This window comes from Lethenteron reissneri, chromosome 60, assembly GCF_015708825.2.
Source record: "Lethenteron reissneri isolate LAM-NWPU_2019-01 chromosome 60, ASM1570882v1, whole genome shotgun sequence".
Classification (NCBI taxonomy): domain Eukaryota; kingdom Metazoa; phylum Chordata; class Hyperoartia; order Petromyzontiformes; family Petromyzontidae; genus Lethenteron; species Lethenteron reissneri.
Genome location: NC_083838.1, coordinates 351,842 through 378,554, shown reverse-complemented (window position 1 = coordinate 378,554; position 26,713 = coordinate 351,842). Strand labels below are relative to the sequence as shown.

The 26,713-nt window shown below is 50.8% G+C and overlaps 2 protein-coding genes across 2 annotated transcripts; one reads left to right on the top strand and one right to left on the bottom strand.

The window, feature by feature from the left end:
• Window positions 1-33: 33 nt before the first annotated feature.
• On the bottom strand, window positions 34-12,026 carry LOC133358074 (cytochrome c oxidase assembly protein COX18, mitochondrial-like). Its single transcript, XM_061576368.1, has 8 exons — window positions 11,462-12,026; window positions 10,454-10,571; window positions 8,091-8,376; window positions 7,200-7,300; window positions 6,244-6,401; window positions 4,993-5,114; window positions 2,932-3,039; window positions 34-1,989 (listed from the first exon to the last, which is right to left on the bottom strand). Exons 2-8 carry the CDS (start codon window positions 10,522-10,524, stop codon window positions 1,786-1,788), a joined length of 1,050 nt encoding a protein of 349 aa, XP_061432352.1. The 5' UTR covers window positions 10,525-10,571; window positions 11,462-12,026; the 3' UTR covers window positions 34-1,785.
• Window positions 12,027-13,772: 1,746 nt separating this feature from the next.
• On the top strand, window positions 13,773-24,867 carry LOC133358070 (zinc finger protein 853-like). Its single transcript, XM_061576361.1, has 3 exons — window positions 13,773-14,355; window positions 17,082-17,440; window positions 20,699-24,867. Exons 1-3 carry the CDS (start codon window positions 14,319-14,321, stop codon window positions 21,803-21,805), a joined length of 1,503 nt encoding a protein of 500 aa, XP_061432345.1. The 5' UTR covers window positions 13,773-14,318; the 3' UTR covers window positions 21,806-24,867.
• The last annotated feature ends 1,846 nt before the right edge of the window (window positions 24,868-26,713 follow it).

Below are 26,713 nucleotides of genomic sequence, written 5' to 3'. Positions count from 1 at the left end.
GTAGGGTCCTGCCAAGTGTTTGCAGTAGGGGGCGATGTTGCTACACCGAATCGGACGATACGGAGAGATTGAGGCCTAGTTCTAGGCTTTAGGCCTATCTGTAGGCTTTAGGGCGCTGTGAGTTAATTTTTAATTTAAATGTTTTAATGATTTATGTAAAAGCTTTTAATTTAAATGTTTCTATTTAAAATCTTGAGGGAATGTAACATTGTTAAACATAACTCCCTTTCACACACGCGGGGGTACGATACGAAGGGAGACTTTGAGGCCTAGTTCTAGGCTTTAGGCCTAGCTGTAGGCTTTAGGGCGCTGTGAGTTTTTTTTATTTAATTTCAAAGTTTTAATTAAAAGCTATCTCAGGGAATAAGGGAAAGTTACACGTGTCATGCCAAGTGTTTGCAGTAGGGGGCGATGTTGCTACTAGGATAGCGTCACTGAGTCTAAAGGTTTTTGTAGGGTCATGCCAAGTGTTTGCAGTAGGGGGCGATGTTGATACACGGACGGACAGTCGGACGGACGGACGGACACATTAATCTATTGGTGGTCTGGTCCACTTCGTTCCTACCAGTATAACCCCCCCCCTGCACCCCATAGTGCTAAGACTTGACAGGACCCTCCTGAAAATGAGTCTTGTGACTCTTTCTGAGTAAACACGCGAGAATACTGCAGCGACGATAGCGCTGGGTCGCCTTGGCACTCACAAGAGGCCGCCACAGAATTCCGGGAGAGTCGCGTTTGCAAACGTGACTTGGGTGACCAGAATGACCAACATTACACAAATAATACAAAAGCATCTCGTGTACCGATGTAGAACTTCCTTTGCACCGTGCTAATCGGAACTGCGGGGGGAGGCTAACAAACCAAACACAAAAAGCGATTTTAAAGACATGAGTTTTCACATCAATTCCTGCAAATAGTGCGTGAGCTGTCTGATGCTACGGAGCTGTTCAGAGCTTCATCCACATCTTTGCGGAATGGCAGCAGATGCCCAGCAGCTCATGGCACTCGTGACAATCGAGGTTATTCGAGTTTCCCGTTTCTAAATGTACTGCATAGCACTTGGCCATGATGTTGACCCCGTGATGTTGACCTTACGGGGTTTTCCGGCCACGGATTTATGCAACAAAAAAAGTTCTTAAGTTGCAACTTCCAAGAGCGACTTGGAGGGCACTGCGATGTATTTGGGGCATCACTGTCTGCGAGTAACAGTGATTCATATCCACTCATGGGGCTGCCTGCCAATCGAAAAAAAACCCGATTTGGAAACGTTTATTTTTAAGTTGCCCCACCACCACCCGACACAGCCAAATACGCGTCACGTGTGCAAGCGTTTAACAATGCGCCAATTATTGTTTTAGCTCACCGGTGATTTAAGAACAATTATCACCACCAAGTTTTGCAATTATATCGACAGCGTTTTAATTGAATCTGCATCTTCAGGTCAAAACCCAGGAAGTCAGAATAACTGCGTTGCCTGACCCAGCTTTTTAAATCGGTGTGTCATGACCTCACAGGAACAAGTAATCACATTCAAACTATAGATGACAAATTAAACTATTAAAAATGTATTCTAATTTATCTAATTTATTTCACCAATAACCTCTCAGAAGAGCCAGCATCATCTAGAGTTCATTTTGTATTTGAGCTGTGAAAAAACATCTGCAACAATGTGATCACACATACAATAATATGAAAACGGCTCCGTTCTACAAATAGAATAGGTTTTTATTTTACTGTTTAGTCAGACTATTCAAGCAAGGCCTCGGCCTTTCACTTCGTTCCATTTCATCTTCGCGCCTTGGGTGTCTCCGCAGAACCGCCTCTGTCCATGATCTTGGAGCGGAATGATCGAGCCAGGTCTCTGTATGGTGTCTCGGAGTCCATGGGGGAACGTGGGAGATGCAGGAGGGAACGGACTCGTGGAGCGCGCAGAGCCAGGTTCTGAGCCAGACCCACAGCGCTGGAACTCACCCAGTACAGGCTCACGGCCTGCGGGGGACACAGGAGGCACAGGTGAAAGATCACACACTCTCCACTCTTACACACACGGGATATGTTCTCAGTGGGTTACCGGTGTCTGGCTACAGTTTAGGGTTATATGAAGCCGGGCGCATATTTGGCATGCACTTAGCAGGAAACAAAGGTATTCCAGTAAAATTCGTTAATTCCAACTCGGAGGACTAACATTTTACTGGAATGTTTTTTTATGCTGTCATTTGTGACTTGGCTGAGATCATCAACTAAAACAAAACCTATATCCTGCTCAAATGAGTATTGAGGCATTGGTGCTCATCTCCTGTTTACAGCCCTGAGTCAGTGGTGGAAATTCAACATTCCTATGGCAGGGTTGAGTGTCTATCGAACAACCAGTTGACTCCCCCACATAGTGGTATTCTTTTTAGTGACCCCACAGAGATGACGGGTTGAGTGAAGCCCCAACGAGGATTTTAACTAGCGACCCTCTGCTTGTGAGCTGCTCGGTCTACGGCTGAACTACCTGGCTCGGCACGAGTGCAGCACTTCGCAACCGGTGGGCCGCACAGCACCAGCGTACTGCGATAGAACTCGCAGGTGTGCCGCAGTATTTTCAGAATTACTGTACAGGAAAGAACCTCAAGCTCCCACCTCCTGCCCTCCCCTCTCCAATGGTCACGCAAGCGCAGTACGGCAGCAGCAGCAGACAGCTGTCATCCTCCACCCCCGGTCCTCTCAACCCCCTCGGTCTCGCATGCGCAGGGGGGTAAACGGCCGCCACCAGCGGCGTGTATAGTGAACTACGATACAATGTTCCCAGCCGGGCCTACCGTCGGGACGTTTTGCTTCGGTGTGCCGCGTAGATCTAGCGGGCTTGAAAGTGAGTGCCGTGGAATGAAAAAGGTTGCGGAGCACTGCTCTGACTGGCTCGCGAGCTGTGAGCGTGAGCATACGCACCGACGGGACCGCTGCGGCGACTGGCACCATCACTATTGACAGCAGTCGGATGAAGTTTGTAGCAAGCCGCTGCATGCGCGACATGTCCTTCCTCTGCAGCGCAAACATCTGCAACACAGACATGGACAGCTAACTATAAAATTTTACCAGGTAAGGAGATACTTAATATTGATGCACAAATGGGAAATTAAACTCAACGATGTATATTTTACCACGCAAGGCCCACTGAGCCATAGAGCTCTTTTCCAGAAGCGACCTGGCCGCAAATGATAGCTCAACAAAGTGGCTTATCACCACTGGTGGAGCCAGTGGGGGGGGGGGGGGGGTGGCACGTGCCCCCCCAATGATCCGATCGAAATCCCTAATTTCGATCGGATCATTGGGGTTTATTAGTAATAAATCGGCATTTTGCGACCTCCACTGCCACCATATGAGATGATAGGGCAATAGTCTGAGTCCATAATTGGCAATAAGTAACTGCAAAGCAGTTATAAGTGATTCAGAATTGTGCGCAGTTGCGTATATAGTACACGACTTCCCTGAAGGCATTCACCTTCAGCGAGCGCGATGCCGATCACACACGGTTCAAATTCGAGCCTCGATCGATGGCTGTGCCATCGCCGCACACGCGTCGAATAAAAAGCAAGGGACAAGTCCTTACTTACTAACAACTATCATTTTTCATTGCTGGAAGGGTTGCCCCTCCTACCTGAAAATCCTGGCTCCGCCATTGCCTTATCACATGCAAATTATATCAGCCAAATACTCTAAATGCATGTTATAAATGTGGAGGGAAAAACCGGAGGACCTGGAGAAAAATCCACGAGACCACCATGGGGTGAAAGAGACATGCAAACTCCAAATATATAGGAGTCAGGGTGGGGATCAAACCCACGATCTCCCACATACCAAGAGGGAGTTAACATCTCGCCACCATGGTGCCCCTTGCTGCCATCCATCAGCATAACACGCAAACCCCGCCCCACAATACGATAGTGCGTAAACATAAACATGGCTTTTAATCGAGCTTACAGGGCCGCAAAGCACAGGCAGAGACAAACCAACAAGAGAACAGGCAGGAAGTGCAGGCAGACACCGCAGGGACCTCCTCCGTGGAGACGGAGTGGAACATAAGAAGCAGGTGGTATTTTGAATAATGAACCGCGTTTTTACTGCTGCACCGGGAGATGGAATCGAATCGGTGATCTCTGGATTGTAAGACCAGCGTGCTACCCGTTAGACTACAGCGGCGCCCTTAATATCTCTGTTCACAAGGTCACACGTTACGTTTATTGGTTACGAGCAGGAAGTGCCCGGGGGAAAAATATATTTCAAAACTTGTCTTCTATTAAAAACATAACATATACATACACAAACACTAAGCTATTGTGAAAGCCCGGCGTTCCATCTGTCTGTCCATTTGTCCGTCAACAAAATTCTAAGAGGCTTGTAGAAGTCCGGGGGCTTAGTGTGTGTGTATCTGTCTACTTTGTTGAAACGTAAACCCAACAGTTTGTTAGTTAAAAGCGTTGCAAGGATAGGCATGCACAGACAGACAGACAGAGAAACAGACAGACAGAGAAACAGACAGACAGACAAAAAATTACATTTATAGCTAAGAAGACATATGGATAGTCCTCCACTTACGAACGAGTTCCGTTCCCAAAACCCGTTCGTAAGTCAGGTGTTAGTAAGTATATGTATGTATGTACGACACATCATATATATTTTTCACTATTCGGTTACGGGCGACAAGAAATAGCCGATTTTAAAACCCTAGTTGGAACCCCCCCGTCTTTCCCTCCCTAGTTAAGTCTTCATCTTCCCCCAAGTGCGAGGTCCCCACTTGGCTGGGGCAGTGGGGGCCCCTATTCCCCTCCTTCTCATGCCCTTTCGTGTGGTTCCATCACACCGGAGTGGATTACCGTGGATTTTCTGTACCCCGTCACTGGAATATTTCGGGGTGTTGTATCGGGCTGGCATTTTGTTGTAATAAAAATGTGTTTCAAGAAACTCGAGTTGGAAATAACGTCACCTTGGTTCAACAACTTCATCACAAACCTCGACAATGAGCAGGTTTATGAGGCCGAGAGAAATGGGCAGAATCCACGTGGCGTCCGGTAGCGTGAGATTGGAAAACCACAACATTCCTCCTTCCAGGAGGCCTCCATACACGCTTGACTCTGCAATCAACACCACACTTTATCAGTTGCGCATTATCCCCCACTCTCAATACCATCCACTCCTTTGCAGATAACACACTTTACACATCACTCATTTAAATCACAGACTGAAAAGTATTTAGTTGCCCAATGTGCAGATACTTTCAAATCAATCACCACTGACTTCAAAATTAGTTTGATTGGGATGACAAAAACCAAGGCATGTTCAACTCAGAAACTCAATCAACGATTATATCACGTAAGGTTGACAATTCCACAGTTCCGTAACAATGATGTTCTTATACATACTAAAACCATTTGTCTGCTTGGCACAGCGACCTCAGCTGAGCTGTCATGGAACGGTTGTGTTGGTAATCTGGCTAAGGAGGCATCTAAGAAACTTAGTCGTCTTCTCCGTGCCAAAGCGTTTTCAACTGTAAATAATCATTACTGCTGCTACACACAACACAGAGTCAGTTGGAGCTAGAATCCTGCTGCTGTGATATCTGTGGTGGAGTGCCCAATTCCTACATCACTGCACCTGAGTTCAGAGTAGAGTCGTCAGGGTGATTCATGATCCAGCACTCAAGGACTCACTCCAGTCACTCGCTCAGTGATGGCCAGATACCTCCTTATCACTCTTCACTACTACCATGGATACTTTCACCGTGAAATTCACCCATTGATTCCTACCAATGTTGAGCACTCTGTCGACCAAACGGTTTTGTCTCAACCACTGTTCAACCACCACACTGCAGCTCACAATAACATACTCACTAATCCACTCCAACACCTACCTCACTGCACCTGACAGATTTACGAGTAAATAAGTTAGGGTGAGTAATCATCTAGAATTCACTTATTCAATCCAGTCAGTTGTTCACCAGTGGTAATTCACCCCCGTTAGTGGGTAGGTTGGTGGGTGGGTTGGTGGTGTGGGTGTGTGTATAGATGGGTGAGTGGGTTGGTTTGTGGGTGGGTTGGTGGGTGGGTAGGTTGGTGGGTAGGTTGGTGGGTGGGTGGGTTGGTGGGTGGGTGGGTTGTGGTGTGGGTGGGTTTTTGGTGTGGGTGGGTTTTTGGTGTGGGTGGGTTTTTGGTGTGGGTGAGTGGACTGGTCGGTGGGTCTTGAACCCTCTGGCCTCTGTCTCACCATCCTGTGCGAGCCGGGAGATGTTCTGCAGGGAGACGGTTAGGATGATCCACAGGGGGATCTGGACCCACATGATCAGCGAGGTCTTCACAGGGTGGCAGTTGTCGCGCACATACAGCTCACTCACCAGGCGTTTCAGCTCCTTGCGGAACTCAAACCTGCGCAGGGGATAAGCTGAAAGGTAAGCTCACCTGAGCGGACTTTATCTGGCTAGGTGAGAGCCCAAACAAACAGGAAGTTTTTTCTACCAGACTGATTGCTGCATCTCATCTGTACAGTGTTCCACCACTATACTACAGGTCACAATTAAACACTCACAATAATACAATAATAATAATAAACACTATTTGTAATGCATGCGTATTTCACGTATCGAATGAATTGTTCTACAGAGAATTCAGAGGTGCGGAGCCAGAGCTCAAAGTCCTCCGGAAGCGAACCTGAACGTTTGAGAGCCTGAACAGGTGAGTGCCTGAACAGGTGAATGCCTGGACGGGTGAGAGCCTGCATATACATGAACTGATGGGGAGTCAGTGCAATGGTTTTCACAAAGTCATGGAAGTCATATGGCCATGCCTAATGCCCAGAATGTGAGACAAGTTGTTTTGAAGTCGCTGTAGTTTATTGAGGTGTTTTCCTGATGTTTGGGTAAGAATGGTGAATAAATGAGTGCGTGTGTTGTGATCTGGAGTGTAATGGTTGAACACAGTGTGGTGGATAAGACAAAACAGTGTCTGGTAGGTAGACTGAGTACTCTATATGGGTGGAGGAATCAAGGAGTGAAGTTCACAGGAATAGTAACGATGGTAGTAGTGATAGAAGACGACTGCTGCCTGACGATGCTACTGCTGATGATGCTGAGGCGATTATGATGATGCTGCTGATGGTGGAGATGCTGCTGTTGCTGCTGCCACTCATTACGATGTGGGTGAGTGAGCGGTGAGTGTCAGTCTCACCGCGCTGTGCTCTCTGGCCAGCCGCGCTGCCGCGCCGTCACGGACACGTCGCGCCGCAGCAGCCGTGCCAGCTCCGAGATTTCCTGTTGCAGTGCGGAGAGCTGCAGCCAAGGCAGGCGGCACGGTGAGACTCAGAATCACACAACAACAACCCGTGTTTTTCATTAAGTAGTGGTGACATCACCATCGTGCTTGTGCCAGACTATGTGCACTTTGAGGCCACGTAAAGTGTCGGAGGCTCGCTACTGGCAGGATAGACCCAGGTGTTATGGGTTGATCGACAGAGATAACTGGCAGATGCACCACCTGTATATCCTACTTCGACAGGGCCTACATCTCTGATTTCATGACTTGGTCAAATCCTTTGATACCATCTATAGGCCAGGGCTTTGGGTTGGTCTTTGCTTTTGGGGTTCCTAACCCTCTGCTCACAATGATTAGGCAGGCCCAGGCAAAGCTAATTGACTGGGAGTCAGGGCCATTTCCTGCTCACCTTGGAGTGTGACAGGGATGTCCTCTGACCCATAAACTAGTCACACACTCACATATTTAGACAAAGATCTGCCGTATTGCCTTAACAGACTGTAGGAGCAAGTGCTATTAGCGAGTGCCTATGAAGACCGGCACAGCACACAGGGGGGTGGATTGCCAACACCACGCCCGGCCGCCTTTGTATCCCCAGTGGTGATGTTTAAACACACCAGGTACTTATTTGAGGCTGAATCGACCTAGGGGAGGCTCAAAACCGGTTCTGATAATCGTCACTAGTCTTGGCCGTGAGAGGGAATGGAAATCTAATCGCCAGGTTCGTAGTGCAGCGAGCTAATCACTACATTACCGCTCCCCACTCACAATACACAGTCAGTCACTCACAGAGTCACACACTCACACCTTGGCCATCACGTGCATCTGGTAGACTGTGAGGGGGAGGGTGACGCACGAGCGGAGGGCGACCGTGCTGCAAGCGATCGTAGCCCACCAGGGCAGGCCTAAGGAGGCCTGCGTCGCCGCCAGTAGGTGCTCAGCAAGTAGCACAGGCGCCGTGTCTGCCAGGGAGCTATACAACCCAACACCAGGATCAAGACTGGGACTGGCATGGCTGGGCGCAGACACGGAGAACGCACGGCCAGAGCAGTGCCGATGATCAGGGAAGAGGGTGAGGAGACGTGGCGCAGGGCTGGGAGAGATGGGAACAGCAGAGGAGCAACACTTCTGATTAGCACCGGTGGCTATGTACGGTGCAAAAGAAGTTCAACAACATACATACATACATAAGTGTGATGAAGTTGCTCACAGAGCCAGACTGAGGTACCACATAGGGCTGGCAATTCTAATTCCTACCATTATATGTGTCAATGATATTCTTATACATCATAAAACCATGAATCTGCTTGGCACCACAGTCTCATCTGAGCTGTTATGGAACAGCCGTGTTGCTGATCTGGCTAAAGAGTCATCTAAGAAGCTTGGTATTCTTCTCTGTGCCAAAGCCTCATCAACTCGAGACGATCATTCCTAAGCTGGAATCCTGCTGCTATCATATCTGGGGTGGAGTGCCCAGTTCCTAACTGACTGCACCTGAGTGCAGAGTCGAGTCGTCAGGGTAATGATCCCGCACTTGCCTCCTTATCACTCTTCTCTCACTACTACCATGGTTACATTCCCTGTGAAGCTCTCCCATTGATTCCTACCAATGCTGAGCACTCGGTCAACCAAACTGACTGCTTTGTCTCATCCACACTGTGTTCAACCACCACACCGCAAACAAAGACCCCCGTGTAGCCTTAGCAGACTGTTGGGGCAAATGATGTTAGCGAGCACTGATGAAGGCTGGCATGGCACGCGAGGGGGTGAGTGGCCAGCACCATGCCCAGCCGCCTCCGTCTCCCTTGTGGCGATGTTTACACACCGCACCAGGTATCCATTTGAGGCTGAGTCGACCTAGGTTCAGATAATCGTCACTTGCGTTGGCCGTGAGCGGGAATCGAACCCAGGACGCCGGGTTCGTCGCGCGCGGCCCGCTAAACGCTTCACCAACACTCCCCATACCGCGGCTCACAATAACACACTCACTAATCCACTCCCACACTCTCTCACCCAACCACTCAATAACCCACTCAACAATAACTACCATTCGCCACTAAGTGGCGGTTATGCCACCATGGTTTTTTTGCCAGGCTAGGTGCACCTTGAGGCCACTAACTTGTTGCGTTTTAGCTGCCTGGTGCTCCGCTCATTGTCATAAGCATTGCTTCTCTGCCCTCCGTTGTTGTTGGAGGGCGAATGCCTCCAGCTGCCCAGTAGCAGCATCCTTCACGAGCCTCCTCCACAGAGAACGATCTTGACACCGCTGGTACCAGTCATCGGCAAGACCAATCATCTCAATATCCTTCTGTACCGCATCAATCAATCTTTTCTCCAGCCCGTGTCGTGCCCATTTAGCCCCCCCTATCCAGTCAAACAGAAGCTGCTTGGGCATTCGATGGCTGGGCATGCGGGCTACATGACTCATTCAGCGCAGACTCGCTGGCCAGAGGAGCGTACTGGTGGGACTGTGTCCAGATCTTTCAAGGTTATATGAGCTCCTCACACAATCCATTCTGGTTAAACCCAGGAAAGATTGTAGGCAGGCCAGCCTGAATGTGTGAGCGTTCAAATAACCGACTCACTCACCCACCCACTCGCTTACCTGCCCACTCACTCGCCCACTCACCACACTACATGTCAAAACACTTATCTTTCTTTCCTCCCACTGCCTCACTTTGGAATTCCCTCTCATCGTCTCTTTTTCCAAGCTCTTTAAATAGCCTCGCTCAATTCAAGAAATGCGTTATCTATGAAACTATGTTTGCGCTGTTTGTTGCTCGCCACTTGACATTGGGGCATTTGGATCTGTGCTCAGAAACTGTTCTTTAGTCACTCAGAGTCACACAGTCATGAACATACTCAGGCCCTGGCAGTCTCAGTCACTGCTACACCCAGTCACACAATCACTACCTCGCACACTCGGGTTACTTTCAAAGTCCCAAACACACACAGCCAAAAGCAACCAGTCACTCACACTCATTCACACAGTCACTCACGCAGTCTCTCACACAGTCTCTCACACATGCAGTCTCTCACCCTATCACGAACACACACGGCCACTAACTTACTCACACAGTCACACTGAAAGTCACCCACACAGACAGTCCCTCACATCGTGGCACACAGTCACAATCACTACACACGCGACAGCCTCCCACACGGCGCACTTGTTGAACTGGCTCGCTCTGCGTGCCACCAGCCGGACTGTCCCCCAGACACAGCGGTGATGTCCTCCCATGGCGCCACTGGTTCGCGGTTAGACTCCTGTCACTGGCGCCTGCATGCCTGAGCAATGGCCAGATCACACACACAGCGCACTTTCACACAGAGCACCGCAGGCGAGTGACTAAACACATGCGCGAACAAGCAGACAGGTCGCCTCCTTTCCCTATGTCCACAGACAAACATATACTATTATTTACAAGTCCCATCAGCCACACGGCAGCATTGGGATGGCATCATTTCGGCAGCATTGGTTCAACACAAACAACACTGTTGACCGGTTTTGACATTCAGTGCCTCATCAGCAGGCAGGCTTCCTTGTGAACCATCACCACCACCATTATCACCACCACCACCACCATCTCTCAGTCATCACCACCAGTCAGCATCTCTATAGTCACCTGTCACGTGCAGATTTGCGTGTGTGTGCTGTGTGTAGTCTGTGTGTGTGTGTGCTGTGTGTGTGCTGTGTATGTGCTGTGTGTATGTGCTGTGTGTGTGTGTGTGCTGTGTAGTCTGTGTGTATGTGCTGTGTGTGCGCTGTGTATGTGCTGTGTGTATGTGCTGTGTGTGTCCTGTGTAGTCTGTGTGTATGTGCTGTGTATGTGCTGTGTGTATGTGCTGTGTGTGTGCTGTGTATAGTCTGTGTGTGTTCTGTGTGTGTGCTGTGTGTATGTGCTGTGTATGTGCTGTGTGTGTATGTGCTGTGTGTGCTGTGTGTGTGCTGTGTGTGCTTGTGTGTGTGCTGTGTGTATGTGCTGTGTATAGTCTGTGTGTGCTGTGTGTGTGTGCTGTGTGTATGTGCTGTGTATGTGCTGTGTATAGTCTATGTGTGCTGTGTGTGTGTGCTGTGTGTGTGCTGTGTTGTGTATAGTCTGTATGTGTGCTGTGTACGTGCTGTGTATAGCCTGTGTGTGCTGTGTATACTCTGTGTGTTGTGTATAGTACAGTACCTGTAACTGTAGTACCAGGACAGTACTGTGCAGTCTGTTTGGAGTCGCTGTATATGCAGTTTGCGCTGTGTAACCTGCGTGTGTAATCCCTCTCTCTATTCCCTATCTGTCATCTCTCTATTCTCTGTCATCTCTCTATTATCAATCTGTCATCTCTCTGTCTGTCCTCTCTACAGTATGTGCTCAATCTGTCCCGCCTCTCTTCTCGCGCCCGCTCCGCCTGCCCCGCCAAGGTCGCACGTGGAAGTGACGCCGGCACCCCGCGCGGCGTGTCCAGGCTGAGCAGTCGACTTCCGATCGGCGTCGCTCCGGAGCAAGTCGCGACCAATCGAGTCGCGATCTCGTCAACAAACCCGACGATTGTCGCGATATCGAGGGGGTCACGTGCTTCGATGCGACACCGATCGAGTATCGAGTTATCGAAATGCCGCTCAACTCGACACAAGCCCGACACGAGTCGCGATAATTATTTATACTGCAGGAGGAGGAATCCGAAGAGCTCTCAAGCTCTTTTTCACAGATGTCCAGTAGGGGCACGGGCCCAGAACAACACAACAGCAACAACAACCAACACAACAACACAATAACAACAAACAACACAACAACCAACACAACAACAACAACCAACACAACAACAAACAACACAACAACAACAATCAACACAATCAACAACAACACAACAACACGATACGAGTGCAAAGTAGAGGAAATGTAAAAAAATCACTTTCAAAATATATACAAGTACAACTGAAATAGTGTTTTATTCTACCGGATAAAGCCCACCGAGTTATTAGCTTATTTTTCAGAAGCGACCTGGCCACAAATGATATCTCGACAAAGTGTCTCGTCGTGTACAATTATCAACACAATGCTCTAAGTGCGTGCGACAGCGTGACACTCCGTGCAAGTTCATGTATTAGGTGTGGCCCTGGGAGCCAGTCGGCTCCTGAATCGGGTGCAACCGCAACAAACAAAAAACAAACAACATGAACAAAAAATATCTTAAAGTGAATATGGCTGCATTGCCACTCACAAGCCACGTGCACTTGTCATCCAACACGGGTGTCAACAACACGGTATGAGCGACGTTTCGGTCAATGGCCCTTCTTCATCGCACTTTTACTTGTGTTAATTACCTCCAAGACGACCCATTATTAATATTTAATTCGGTCATTACCCACAGGCAAATCGCTGTCCCGGTAACGAATGTTGAACTTTTTTCGCGCCATACGTAGCCAAGCGTGCTAATAGGAGGTGCTGTCACTCGGCTTTATTCACAGATCTTGGGCGGTCAGGCGGATCAGCCACCAATGATCGATTGTCAGTCAGTTTGACCGGCGCGCATTGGCCTGGCTAAGGGATTCTAAGAGGATGCAGGTGAGGGAGGGGGTGTATCAGAATCTTTATCCATTCTGGAGGAATCCGATGAACTATTCAGCGCTTTCTCACAGATGTCCAGCAGTAGGGAGGGGCAGGAGAGCTGGAAATCCACTGAAGATCTCCCTGCTGGCGATCGACAGAAACTCTCATCACGTCTGCTGGACTCTCGTGAACAGTTCATCTCAACTAAAGGTGCAGCTCTGCAATTGCTCTCTCACGCCACTGCTTGGAGAAGAACCTCTACTAAGAGGGCGCTGTCGAGGTGGTATTTTGGTCAGCTTGTCCACACTGACCAGACGTTTTAGAAGAGGTGGAGCTGACTTCATCATTAGACTGTGGTGAGCCCGTTTACACTGCTGGCGGGTGTACAGGAGGCGGTGGTGGTGTGTGGCCGCGCTAGGACACCGAATGGCGAGGGTAGCGGCCCCTGGAGTCGATTTCGGGGAGGCCCAGGACCAGATCAGATGAGTGTCACCGGTGTCGAGCGGGAATCGAACTCGGGTCACCAAGTTCGTTACGCAGCGTAGCGCTAAGCGTTGCGCCACCGCTCCCGACGCACGCAAAGAAGCTGCCGTGTAACCTTCACAGACTGCAGGGGGGGGGGGCCACGTGGCGTGGGCGAGTCGCACCGATGAAGGGCGGCAGCACGCCGGGGGGCGGGGCCTGTGCAGAAGGGGGCGGGGCAGTGAAAGGGGGAGTGGGGGGCGGGGTTCGTGTTGGGTGTGAGTGAAGGGCGGGGCCATGGAGGGTGTGAGCGAGGGGCGGGGCTGTGGAGGGGTCGAGCGAGGGGCGGGGCCGTGGAGGGGGCGAGCGAGGGGCGGGGCCGTGGAGGGGGCGAGCGAGGTCGGGGCCGTGGAGGGGGCGAGCGAGGGGCGGGGCCATGGAGGGTGTGGGCGAGGGGCGGGGCCATGGAGGGTGTGAGCGAGGGGCGGGGCCATGGAGGGTGTGAGCGAGGGGCGGGGCTGTGGAGGGGGCGAGCGGGTGGCGGGGGCCGCTGCTGCTGCTGCTGATCAACTTCCCAGTGACGCGAGGTCGCGGCGAGCGGAGTTCTCGCGCTCCCCATGAACCCAGCAGCAGCCGCAGTAGCAGCAGCTGTAGCAGCAGCAGCCGGCCCAACTGCAGTTGCAGGAGTCGTACACGAAGCAGCCGCAGCTGCGTGAATAGCAGCAGAGCAGCAGCGGCCTGGAGGCGCCGAGGCCTGAGAAGTAGGCCGCGACTGTCACCTCCTCCTCCTCACACGGGCAGCTTCGCAGCTCTCAGCAGCCTCGCACGGCGCTCCGAGAGAGCTGTGGCCGACAGAACTCACAAATCCCCTCAACTAGCACAGCCTCGCACGGCGCCCGCATCCTCCTCGCCACCGCCGCCCCTCAAGCCTCGCGGCGCCGCCGCCGCCGCCGGGGCCTGGTCCTGGTCCTGACCCCCCCGCGCCTGGCGGCACCGCCGCTCGCTCGAGATCGCGGCCGCCGCCGCCGCCGCGATGAGTTTCTGTCCGGACAACCCGGGGCTGGGAGCAGGTACCACGCCTCCTCTCCCCGCTCTCTCTCTCTCCCTGATGTCTCTCTCACTCTCTCCTCCCTCCCACCTATCGCCTTCCACTCTCCGCGTCTCTCCTCCCCCCCCGTCTCCCTCTCCCCCAGGCCCATCTCTCTCTCTCTCCCGTCCCTCCCCATCTCCTCCGTCTCTCACTTCCTCTTCTCTCCCCGGCTATTGCCTCTCCCCCCCCTCCCTCTGTTACCGCTCTCTCTCTCTCACATCGCCTCTCTTGCTACAATTGGTCTCCCCTTTCACTCGCTCCCATCTCCCGCCGCCGTCTTCCTCCATCTCCCGGCTCTTGCTTTGAACGCCTCAACTTGACATTATATCTCTCGTGTTTATATTCACGGTGATGAAACGACAACCGGTCACCGTTTTCAAAATCGATACACGGTTTTCAGAGTTTAGTAACCGTTCGCCGATTCCTGTGAAAGGTCATTATGGAACGCGCTGGGTAGCTTGGAAGAGTAGGCCAAATAACTCCCGAGAGCTCTCGAGTGGGAGGCCCTGACGCCAGCAGTGGAGTGAGAAACTAAACGCTTGCAGGGCTGCAACTTTACCCTTCAGCTTAGAAACGAGGGCGATTTTACCACTCAGGGCTTTAGCCCTTTGTCGGTGCGTTCATTTCTGACATTCCACAGAAATCGGTAACCAATCCCTGACTTTTGTAACCGGTCATCAATTCTGAAAACAGTTCCCGCTTTACCGATTGCATGGCCCTCTCTTATAGAACAGACGGCTGCAGCTCCGAGCAGAGCGAATGATTCACCAGCTACATTTAGGACCTTCACTGAGCTGTTTTAGTTTCTTATTTAAACACATTTTCTGAGCGCAGACCCATAGACCCAAAGTGTCAAGTGGCCAACAACAAACAGCACTGCCAAATAATTGTTTTTTTTACCCTTTTATCTGGCAACAAAACTGACACCTTGTTGCAAGGAGTCATGTTTGCATAGACCGCAATACCTGCAGTCATAATACAAACAAAAGAACATAACTCTGATAATGTGCACTGTCCTTGAAGTTGATTGGTCCACACCCGAGACAGCTTTCCTTCGAGCCTAGTCTCATATGGGTTGGACCAGATGACGCCAAAAGGCGCACTAGTGCGCCTTTTGGCGAAAAGGCGCACGAGTGCGCCTTTTGGCGTCATCTGGTCCAACCCATATGAGACTAGGCTCGAAGGAAAGCTGTCTCGGGTGTGGACCAATCAACTTCAAGGACAGTGCACATTATCAGAGTTATGTTCTTTTGTTTGTATTATGACTGCAGGTATTGCGGTCTATGCAAACATGACTCCTTGCAACAAGGTGTCAGTTTTGTTGCCAGATAAAAGGGTAAAAAAACAATTATCATATTTTTACTGGCAAATGAGGTCCCCATAGAGCACTGCCAAAGTTTCAATAGATAATAATTAACGTATTTCTTTAATTGATTACGGTTAAGAGCCATCGAAAATTTAAATGGGAGGGAATTCCAAAGCGGAGCAGCACGAGGGACGAAGCAGAAAGAGAAGTATGGCCTGAAGTGAGTGGGTTGTTGTGGCCTGAAGTGAGTGGGTTGTTGTGGCCTGCAGTGAGTGGGTTGTTGTGACCTGCAGTGAGTGGGTTGTTGTGGCCTGAAGTGAGTGGGTTGTTGTGGCCTGAAGTGAGTGGGTTGTTGTAGCCAGCAGTGAGTGGGTTGTTGTGGCCTGCAGTGAGTGGGTTGTTGTGGCCTGCAGTGAGTGGGTTGTTGTGACCTGCAGTGAGTGGGTTGTTGTGGCCTGAAGTGAGTGGGTTGTTGTGGCCTGAAGTGAGTGGGTTGTTGTAGCCAGCAGTGAGTGGGTTGTTGTGGCCTGCAGTGAGTGGGTTGTTGTGGCCTGCAGTGAGTGGGTTGTTGTGGCCTGCAGTGAGTGGGTTGTTGTGGCCTGAAGTGAGTGGGTTGTTGTGGCCTGCAGTGAGTGGGTTGTTGTGGCCTGCAGTGAGTGGGTTGTTGTGGCCTGCAGTGAGTGGGTTGTTGTGGCCTGCAGTGAGTGGGTTGTTGTGACCTGCAGTGAGTGGGTTGTTGTGACCTGCAGTGAGTGGGTTGTTGTGGCCTGAAGTGAGTGGGTTGTTGTGGCCTGAAGTGAGTGGGTTGTTGTGGCCTGCAGTGAGTGGGTTGTTGTGGCCTGCAGTGAGTGGGTTGTTGTGGCCTGAAGTGAGTGGGTTGTTGTGATCTGCAGTGAGTGGGTTGTTGTGGCCTGCAGTACAATATAATGGTTAGACAACACCAATGAGACGAGAGTCATTCTTGGTCGACTAATTCCTCAACATGGGAGAAATCGACGAGTTAAGTTAACAGGAACACGAAACATGGTGGGAAACACATTTAAGCGACGTCAAACCTTAAGATTGTGCTCGCTATTCCAAGAAGCTCCTTGTGAAGTCAATGAGATGAACTAGAATATATTTAGAATACAAAAGAAGAGGGATATAGAAGCGACTGACTGCAAGTGAGTGCCTGGAGTGAATCAGTGAGTCCTGGATTCACAATCACCATGACTATAACGTAATATCGTTGACAATCACATTTGCAAGTGAAATGTAACTGTGATATGTTTAACTATCGCTGTGGATTTTCCCACGATATTGTTATTTTTTTGAGTTTATGTAAGCTCATGATTTCTCCAGATTTATAAAATGTCATGTCTATTGACTAAAGCTTTTCATTCGTCTGTGTGTTTCCCCAGGCGTGTGGGGGTTGGAGATCCCAGAGCGGTCCCTCCCCCAGCTCTTCCCAGGACATTTCCACCTCCCACTGCCCCAGCAGCAGCAGCAGGTGAACATGCAGCAGCAGCAACAGCAGCCGCAGCAGCAGCAGCAACAGCAGCAACCACAGCAGCCACAGCAGCTGCAGCTATCGGCAGAGCAGCCGGTGGCTGTGATCTCTCCACACACGGTGTCCGGTCAGCGTGCCGTCGCTGGGAAGGTCACCACGCTGCAGCTGCAGTGGACTACACTGCCGCACATACAGCAGCAGCAACAGCAGCAACAGCAGCCGCCACCTGTGCAGTTGCAGCAGCAGCAGGCACCACAGCCAACACAGCAGGTAAAGATGGCCACACTTGGTGGAGCTGAGTGGAGCGCATGGCAGCGAGAGATTGTGGTGTACGTTTTGAATGTGTTCAAGAGATCAAGATAAAGACGTTATCGTGGCCAAAGCCGTTGATGCCACTGCATGGTACTACCAACTCTCCCTACTCTCTGCCTGATCCTACAGCTGCTGTGTAGCTGATGCCGGGCCACCCAAGATCTGCCCTCACGGTATCCCACTACCTTAGACTCATATAGTGACCTGCAGAATCGTATAGGAACCTATAGACTCACAGATACGCATTTAGCTGCTCTTAACAGTATCCCATCCTCGCAGAGATCTTCCCCTTGACCGTCAGACTCGTGGAGACCTCTCCCAATGCCTGGTTCAGCAATTGGCCCTACCCAGCACAGCCGTTTTTGCTCGGCATATCTATAATACTTAGTGACCAGTTTTCTTCTGGACACCTACATTTCTCATCAAGTCTTGCTGAAATGCCATTGAACTGATTATTTGGGGTCCAGCTCTCTGATCCATACAGATAGCACTCGCATCATATACCCTTTTCTTTACACTCAAGACTGATCTCTTTTCCGAAATAGCTTCCATAGCACATCAAAAACTCTGATTGCTAAGCAAAATGCTTTTTGCCCGTCTCTCTTGACCTGAATGTGCGAGTTAAATGAATGTGGTGATATGAGCGTGTTGTGGGCTTGTACTGGGCAACATTGAATCAGATTTAATGGGAACAAGGATGAGAAGCATCAGATGCCTTTCATGACCTCCTTCCTAGGTTCTGGCTAAAGTGGCCCCTCGAAATAGTCATCTTGTTGGTTGACTTTTAACACCGAGTGGGTCATGATGCAGGCATTTGGGCCTCAGTGATTCGAAGTCATGGGCCAGATCTGGTCGGTAACGGTAGAAGGCTGCTCATCCTCTGTCCGGCCAGAAATCCTGGCTGATGGAAGTTTCACAGCATTCGGAGAAGCGGCAGGCTCACTCCGTCTTCAACCAATGCCCGTGAATGAGATGGCTTACCGCAGTATGCGCTCGGAGATTCAGAGTGCAGTACAGCACTGTAAGCATGAGTAGTGGTCGTGGGTTGCTGAGGAGAAGAACACTTCCTCAGCCACACCTTTTGCCAGGGAAAGAGTGGCGATATGATCTCTGACCCTCAGGAGCAGGTTTGCATATTTGTTGAACATTTCTGAGGTCTTGGGGGGGAAAGGCAACCCCTCAGCTCAGATAACATCATAGGGCAAGGTGTCAGTCAACCCTGCGCAGGCTGCAGAGCCATTTACTGAGGATTTGCAAAGAGTGATCCCAAGATTGAGAGGAGGTATAACACTGGGCAGAGATAACCTCCCAAGTAAATCGCTGGGGGGTGGTGATTGTGTACAGGCTGCCCTATACATCATTACAACTGCTTGGACCACAGAATGGTTTCCGCAGGATTGGAAGAATGCTTTATTTGTAAGGGGACCGCAATGATTGTAAAAAAAACTTCTGGAGCATCTCCCCCAATATGCCAGAAATAGTTATAGAAAAGATGATTTAACATCGCCTTACCGGCACTCTGAGGAGTCTTGCAGAGCCCACTGTGGTTTCAGGCCGGGATGGCCCTGCACAGATGCCATATTCCCTGTGCGTCTGCTATATAGAGGTGTAGGAAAATGTTACAGGGCCTACAGCTCTGCTTATTAAGGAGTTGGAGCCTTTTCCTGCAGCAGGGAATTCCTCTTTATTCCCTCTTGCACCTCTGATTAGCGCGGATGGCTACATACGGCATGAAAGAAGTTTAACATACATACGTCTTTTTTACCACGTTCAAGAATCTTTCCATGGCTGAACCAAGAAATTTCCATCTGGTACAGATATAATGGGTGCTTATTAATACATTGGTCATCCATATGCTGCTGATCTGGTAATTGCTGCTCACTTTGAGAAGGAATTGAAGACTACTGCTGCACCTGTAGCGTGTCACTCACAAGTGATGCCATATCATCAGATCCGGCAAAACAAAGCACCTGCTCGGGTATTTTAAATCATTGAATCCTGCAACCGCTCAACTCACCATAAGTGATGGGGCAGTTGTGGAGAGTGTGGAGGCGTTCCCATACCTGCGCAGTGTGCCCATGACCAGTTCCTATTCATCAGCAGAGGTTTCACTTTGAATCAGTCAAGCAGTATTCTTTGCATCGTCTGCGTAGTGTTGTGAGGAAGCTGCCTGGCCTATCGCTCAATATGAAGCTCTGGATGTTTTTGTATAGTTATGCCTTTCCTTGAAAAAAATGTGCAGATCTTTAAATGAACATCTGCGCCGACATTCAAGCTGACCTGCCTACGATCCACGCTGGGTTCGAGGGGTCTAAATAGGTGCTGTATGGGCTACACAATATCGAGCTGAGTGGACTCGCTGATGACTGGTATCAGCGGTGTCAAGATTGGCCTCTGGTGAAGGCTCATGAAAGACGCTGTTGGGCAGTTTGAATCCGTCGCCCTCCATCAAAAACACAGGGTGGAGGAGCAATGCTCACAATGTGGGGGGTTCCTAAAATGCAGTAAGTTGGTACAGTTGAGAGTACAAGTGATGCATCTGTCAGTCAATCCATAAACACCTGGGCCTATACAATGACCTGCCTGCAAGCATTGCACACTCCGTTGCCTCAAAAGTGCATCTAGCCTGGCACAAGCGATTTGACGTCAACACCACTGGTTTGCGAATAGTCACTGTTGCATGTATGTGTCTTTGTCTCGTATTTTACTTGTGCGTTTGTAGTCATTCATTTGCTGTGTATCATTGAGTATGTGTGCGAGTGAATGTGTGTTTGTGTTGAGTGCATATGTATGTTTGTATATGAGTTATGTGTTTGCTATGTGTGAGTTGACATCCTGGACACCTTTGCAAATGAAACGTTCCATCTCGAGAGTTTTGCAAGTGAAATATTTAAATAAATATAGTAGACAGGTTACTTGAGTTTTGCAGCAGCAATAGAGGCAGTGCTCATCTTCTGTTTACAGCCCTGAGCCAGTGGTGTGAATTCCACATTCCTAGGCCAACCACTGTTGACTTCCCTATGAAGTGGTATTTATTTTATTGACCAGGGAAGTATGATTGATTGAGTCAACTCCCAACCAGGATTTGAACTCGCAACAATACCGCTTGCTCTACTGCTGAGCCACCTGGCTGACTATGTTGAGAACTGCCTCAGTGGCCAGTGCATGGACAAAAAGGCCACAATTAAATAAATGGTTAATTTGTGTTTTTGTCAGATGCAAGTTGTGCCACAGCTTGAGTGCGGGAGTGTTATGGCAACGCAGCAACCACAACCGCAACTACAGCAACAACCGCAGCAGCAGCTACAGAGAATTGACCAGGCGTTCAAGTGTGAGGGTTGCTGGAAGGAGTTGGTCTTCTCGTCCTACTTAATACAGCAACACCACCACCACCACAACCACCACCAGCAGCCGCAGCAACAGCCACAGAAGCAGCCACAGCTACAGCAACAGGACGAGCAACAGCAGCAGAGCACAGTTTCTGAGAGTAAAACCGCGCGCCGCCCCCACGGAAGCAAACGCAAGAGGGTGGCCACCACCAAGGAGGAGGAGGGTGCCAACGACGCCATCGTCGGCACGACGGGCAGCTCCGCGATGGGAGAAGACGTCCTGGAGAGCGTCGTGCGCGAGACCATCGACTGCGCCGGGCTGGCGGCGTCGCAGGCCATGGAGGGCATCTCGGACGGCGGCGTCGGCGAGGACGCGACGGTGGCCGTCGGCGCCGGCGACGACCCCCTGCAGCTGCCGCTGGCGTGCGAGCGCTGCGGGAAGCGCTTCGCTCAGGCCCCGCGGCTCGCGCGGCACCGGCGCACGCACGACGCGCCGAGGCCCCACGGCTGCCCGCAGTGCGGCGCGCGCTTCAAGCAGCGGCAGCACCTGGCGGCCCACGCGCGGCTGCACACGGGCGAGCGGCCGTACGCGTGCGGGGACTGCGGGAGGCGGTTTGCGCGCGGCGCCAACGCGGCGCGGCACCGGCGCGTGCACACGGGCGAGCGGCCGTACGCGTGCACGGCCTGCGGCCGCCGCTTCCGGCAGAAGCCCCACCTGGCGGCGCACACGCGGCTGCACACGGGGGAGCGGCCGTACGCGTGCGCCGCCTGCGGCCGCCGCTTTGCCAAACCCTACAGCCTCACGCGGCACCTGCGCTCGGCTGCGCATGCGCGTAGGACGCAGCAGCAGCAGGATGCACAACAGCAGCAGCAACAGCAGCAGCAACAGCAGCAGCAACAGCAGCAGCAACAGCAGCAACAACAGCAGCAACAGCAGCAGCAGCAACAGCAGCAGCAGCAACAACAGCAGCAGCAACAACAGCCAGCGCAGTAACCTGACAGTTTGCATGCGTTAATGTCTGTGTTAACGTTTTTGTGCATCGGTGGCAGTGATTAAGGCGCTGTGCTATGAGGTGACGACCCAAGTTAGATTCCAGATCACGACCAACACCAGTGACGATTATCTGAACCGGTCCTGGACCTCCTCTAGGTCGACTCGGCCTCAAATAAGTATTTGGTGTAGTGTGTAAAACATCGTCACGAGGGAGACAAAGGCGGCTGGGCGTGGTGTTGGCCACCCACCCCGTCGTGTGCTGTGCCAGCTTTCAGAGGTGCTTGCAAACAGCACTTGTCCCAAAAGTATATTGTGGATTTCTGGGGGAGCTTGGTTTGCCCATTCTCTCAGACGACCTATAGCACCTGGATCTGTTGGCGTATGTGCAAACACCTATAAAGGACTACACATCACACAAAGGGGCAGTGTGGCCCACACCTACATATCCAGTGGAATACATTCAAAGTCTTGTGGGTGTTTTCCCAGGAGTGACTCAAAAAATGATATGAATGTGAAATAAGTTGGCAAGTTCACACTTACCACGGGCCTGTAATTGACGTTAGTGGCGCTGACACAAAGCTAAATATAAGATGCCCATCTGCAGCAATGGGAGCACACAGTGAGTTGCTAAACATTCTGGAAAGTCTCTGTTATGTTACACTAAAAATACTCGCCAGGTATGATGAACTCGGGTTGTTAAAACCGTGTTTTGGCATTACCAGTCGTCACATGAAAAAGGATGGTAAAATATCGGTTACTGCTTTTCTGCACTTATACAAATTTCTCTGGCAATGAACATAAAACACGTTTACCTTTGTTCAACTAAGAAATGAATGGAGCTGCCAATGGTGAAATGGAATTTCCATTTAGACTTGGCCAGTTCAATCCCATCTCCTGGTGCCGTAGTTGAAACAATGGGGCAGCGTAAAAGGGTACGCCGCGGTTAGTCGATCTGCAGGTCACGCGAAGTGTGGGTATGCCCACTTCTTCCAAGACGTCTGAAGCATGTACCAGTACTTGCTGTTTTGTATCGCGACCTATGTAACAATGCTTGTGTCACTAAGACCTGTACAGTATACCATCTGGGCGATCATATGACACCCATGAAGTCGAGCCTAACAGTTCATTGGGCCCTTCCTGCTGAAATAAATTAAATCTTGGAGTTGACCAAATACCCCCGAGAGCTCCCCTCCATTGGAGATCCTTGCGCCAGGGCTGCACTTTTATCTTTTAACTGAGAAACGAGGGAAAGTGGACAACGTACGCTGACTGAGGCCACGGTGCAGTTTGTACATTCGCCCGTGCCAATCGGTGCTTTCACGACTGACATTCCAGTGGAAACTTTGCGGTTTGTGGCTTTCGGAACCGATTTTTGAAAACGGTTACCAGTCCGCTTTTAACACCCCGAGTACGAATTGGTGAAACATCTGAAGCAGAGCAGACATCAAAAACCTCGACACACCTTTGCTTTGGAAGGCATTGTTACATTATACAATACGTTACCCAAATGTGGTCAATGAACTGATGTAAATGGTAATATTTTTAGTTGCAAAGTATTTTATTAAAACTTAACCTTTACATTGATATTTTTTAACATCTGTTAAGATAACTGCAAATGATGCTAAGTTACTTTTAAGCCGTGTAAATATATGCTGTATAAATGCGTCAACCTGTACGGCCACTTGCTAATGCCATGCATGTCTATGGTGGTGATATGGCCCAGTGATAGCGCGCTCGCCAATTGTTGCAGAGGTTTGCGGTTCGCATGCGGCAGGCTGCCCTGGTTATTACTCCAGGTGCATTCAGCATAAAACATTCTCCGCTCTGCTTCACGGTGGACATTAAAGATCCCCTGATGTCATTCGAAATTAGTAGGCCATTGTGTGCCTACTTTACAACCCAAATTTCACATGTTTTAAATGACAACGCAAATTACTCAATTGGGATGACAAATGGGCAATCGATCATCACCCCCTACTGGAAGATGAATCCCCGCTTGGAGGCTGGTGCCGAGTTACTTTATGCAGCATAGGTACAGCTTCCTGGAGTGGAGCACCCATTTCCTGGAGCACCCAGCACATAGCCAACCGATTGGCAGTTGGCTACGTATCGTGCAAAAGAAGTTCCAAGTTGATGCTTAATAGAATTCAATATATAACAATTGGGGTGATCGATGATCGAGCACTTATTCACTTCATTCGCTCACGGTGATGATCAGCCTCCTTATAGCTTTGTCGTTGCTGATTACCATGTTTACTGTTTCCGTGAATTTCACTTATTGATTCCTTCACCCGTGTTGAGGAGTCGGTCTACCTGGCTGACTGTTTTGTCTCATCCATGCTGTGTCCGACCACCACACTGCAGGAGACCTCACTTTCTACATCTACAATTGCACTGCTCTAGCTTGGCACCCCCAACACATCTTCCCAGGTTCGTATATAATGATCTTGCTCAATGCAAGAAACAAGCTCACTCTTACCCAATACAACTTTGAAAGTGCTGTTTTTTTCTGGCTGCTTGACGTTTTGGGCCTCTCGGCCTATGCTCATCACCTGTGCTTAATAATAAAATACCAGTCTGAAAAAATAGAATTCTAAATGTACTGAATCCGACTGGCTTTCAGAAGAATGAATTCTGATTGGCGTTGTCAATATATCCTTTTTGTATGATGTCGCTTGGAATAGGGTTTAACTAAAACGCTGATGTACAAACTTGTTAATACTAGATTTCCATCTCCAAGTCTATTGTCATTCTTTATATGGTGATGTTGATGATGACGATGGTATTTATGGTGCTGTTTATTGATGGTGGTCGTGGTGAATGATGGTGTTGAAGATGGTGGAAGTGGTGTTGATGATGACTAAAAGGAATGACAGACAATGTAATGCCCAAAGACGAAGTACTGTCATGGTAAGTGCAAAGCCCTTAAGACTAATGGACAATGGTTTGGTCATAGATAACAGAAAACGGAATGACAGTTCATATCTGCAAACCCCTTGTACTAATATGAAAAGCCAATTATCAGGTGATTTGTTAATGTGTAATAAAAGACTCGGACGCTTCTCTCTGACTCCGTGTCCTTTATTTGGGTTCTTTTCTTTTCCCTCACGGCACTCTCTTAGAGATACTCTGCTTGCAGCCCCAGGCTGCTATCACTATTGTAGCCTCCTTCCTCTCCTTGCAGACTCGCTGCTAACTCCGTGTGCAGTCCCCCCGCTGCCAACTCCGTGTGCAGACCCCCGCTGCCAACTCCGTATGCAGACCCCCGCTGCCAACTCCGTATGCAGACCCCCGCTGCCAACTCCGTATGCAGACCCCCGCTGCCACCTGCAGCCTCCTCGCTGCTACCTGCAGCCTCCTCGCTGCTCCGGGTCGGTCACCGTTGGCCGACGGTGCCGAACCTCGTTCCCCGTGTACGTGGCGATCTCGCCACTCTCCCGCTCTCGCCCTACGTGGCCTCGCTCGTTCCTAGTCTCCCGTCACTCCCCCTCCTCTTCCGGTTTCTCTCCCTATAGACCTGACCCCTCTCCCCCACGTGACTTAACTCCTCCCCTCATGACGTCACCTCCGGGAGGTCGTTTACGCCCGCATTACACCACCCTCCCCCGTAGAGAAAATCCAGCCGACCTCGGCTGAACAACAACTTAATAAGCAATGCGGGTGTAAAAGACCAATACGTTAAAGGACACGAAGCATACAACAACAATATAACAAGAACACAACACAAAGTTAACGAAATGTGAGGGATTTCGAGCGAGTACGGGTAGCCGGGCCGTCCCGTACGGTCGGCGGCCCACCCGCCGAGCGGGAACGTGGCAGGGTTTTAAGGGCGACAGGAGCAAGTTCGTCCGTCGCCATTGGAGGCCTGCCACCGTCCCGGTCCCGTTCAGAGGCGTCCCGTAATCGCGTCCGTGGCGGGGTAGGAAGGGCTGCAGGTCCCGGAGATTCCGCGGCCCTGGTCGGCACCCCGCGAGCGGAGCGTCCTCCCTCCTGCGGCGTCACGGCCGGCTTGTCTGTAAGGGGTACGACAGGCGCTCTTGCAAGGTCAGCAGGCACAGGCAAGGGCGAGTCGGCAGCAACAGACCCCGGCAAGGCAACCTCAGGAGATGACGCATCAGGTCGCGGGGCAACGTATGGCTTCAACCGAGATGTATGTACGAACCAGCGCCGCGAACCAACCCGAACACGCGCCGACTGTGGGTTGGGAACCTCGATGAGGCGGACCGGTCCTTGCCATGGTTTATATAATTTAGGAGAGGTACCCGGCCGCACCTGTGGGCAATGAAGCCAGGCCAGGTCCCCCGTTTTCCAGGGGCACTCCCCCTTTGAGCGTCGAGCACACCGCTCGTTCCGGGCCTGGGCTTTGGCCGTAGCCATGCGGGCTCCTTCCCTCGCCTCAGTGACACGGCGAACGTTGTCCTGAATATAATCAGGAAGAGGTTTAGCAGGTCCCCTCGCTCCGGTTCCCAACTGCTCATTGATTGGCGGCACGTTTTCACGGCCGTACATAAGAAAGAACGGCGAATATCCAGTAGCCGCGTGCGGCGTCATGCGATACGCCGAAAGCACCCCAGGGATATGCAAATCCCAATCTGATTGTTTTTCACTGACCGTGTGACACAGCATGGCGGACAGGGTCCGATTTAACCGTTCCACCCTACCATCCGTTTGTGGGTGGTAGGGGGATGTCCGTATCTTTTTAGTTCCAAGAGCCGCACACACCTCCCCCAACAATTTAGACGAAAAATTCCGGCCTTGGTCTGTAAGGAGCCTCTCCGGCGCCCCCTTGTCCATAACATACCCAAATAGAAAGGCGTCCGTGATAGACGCCGCTGACTGGTCAGGCAAAGGCCAGGCCATCGGCCAGCGGGAGAGGTACTCCACCCCCACCAGCAAATACTTATTTCC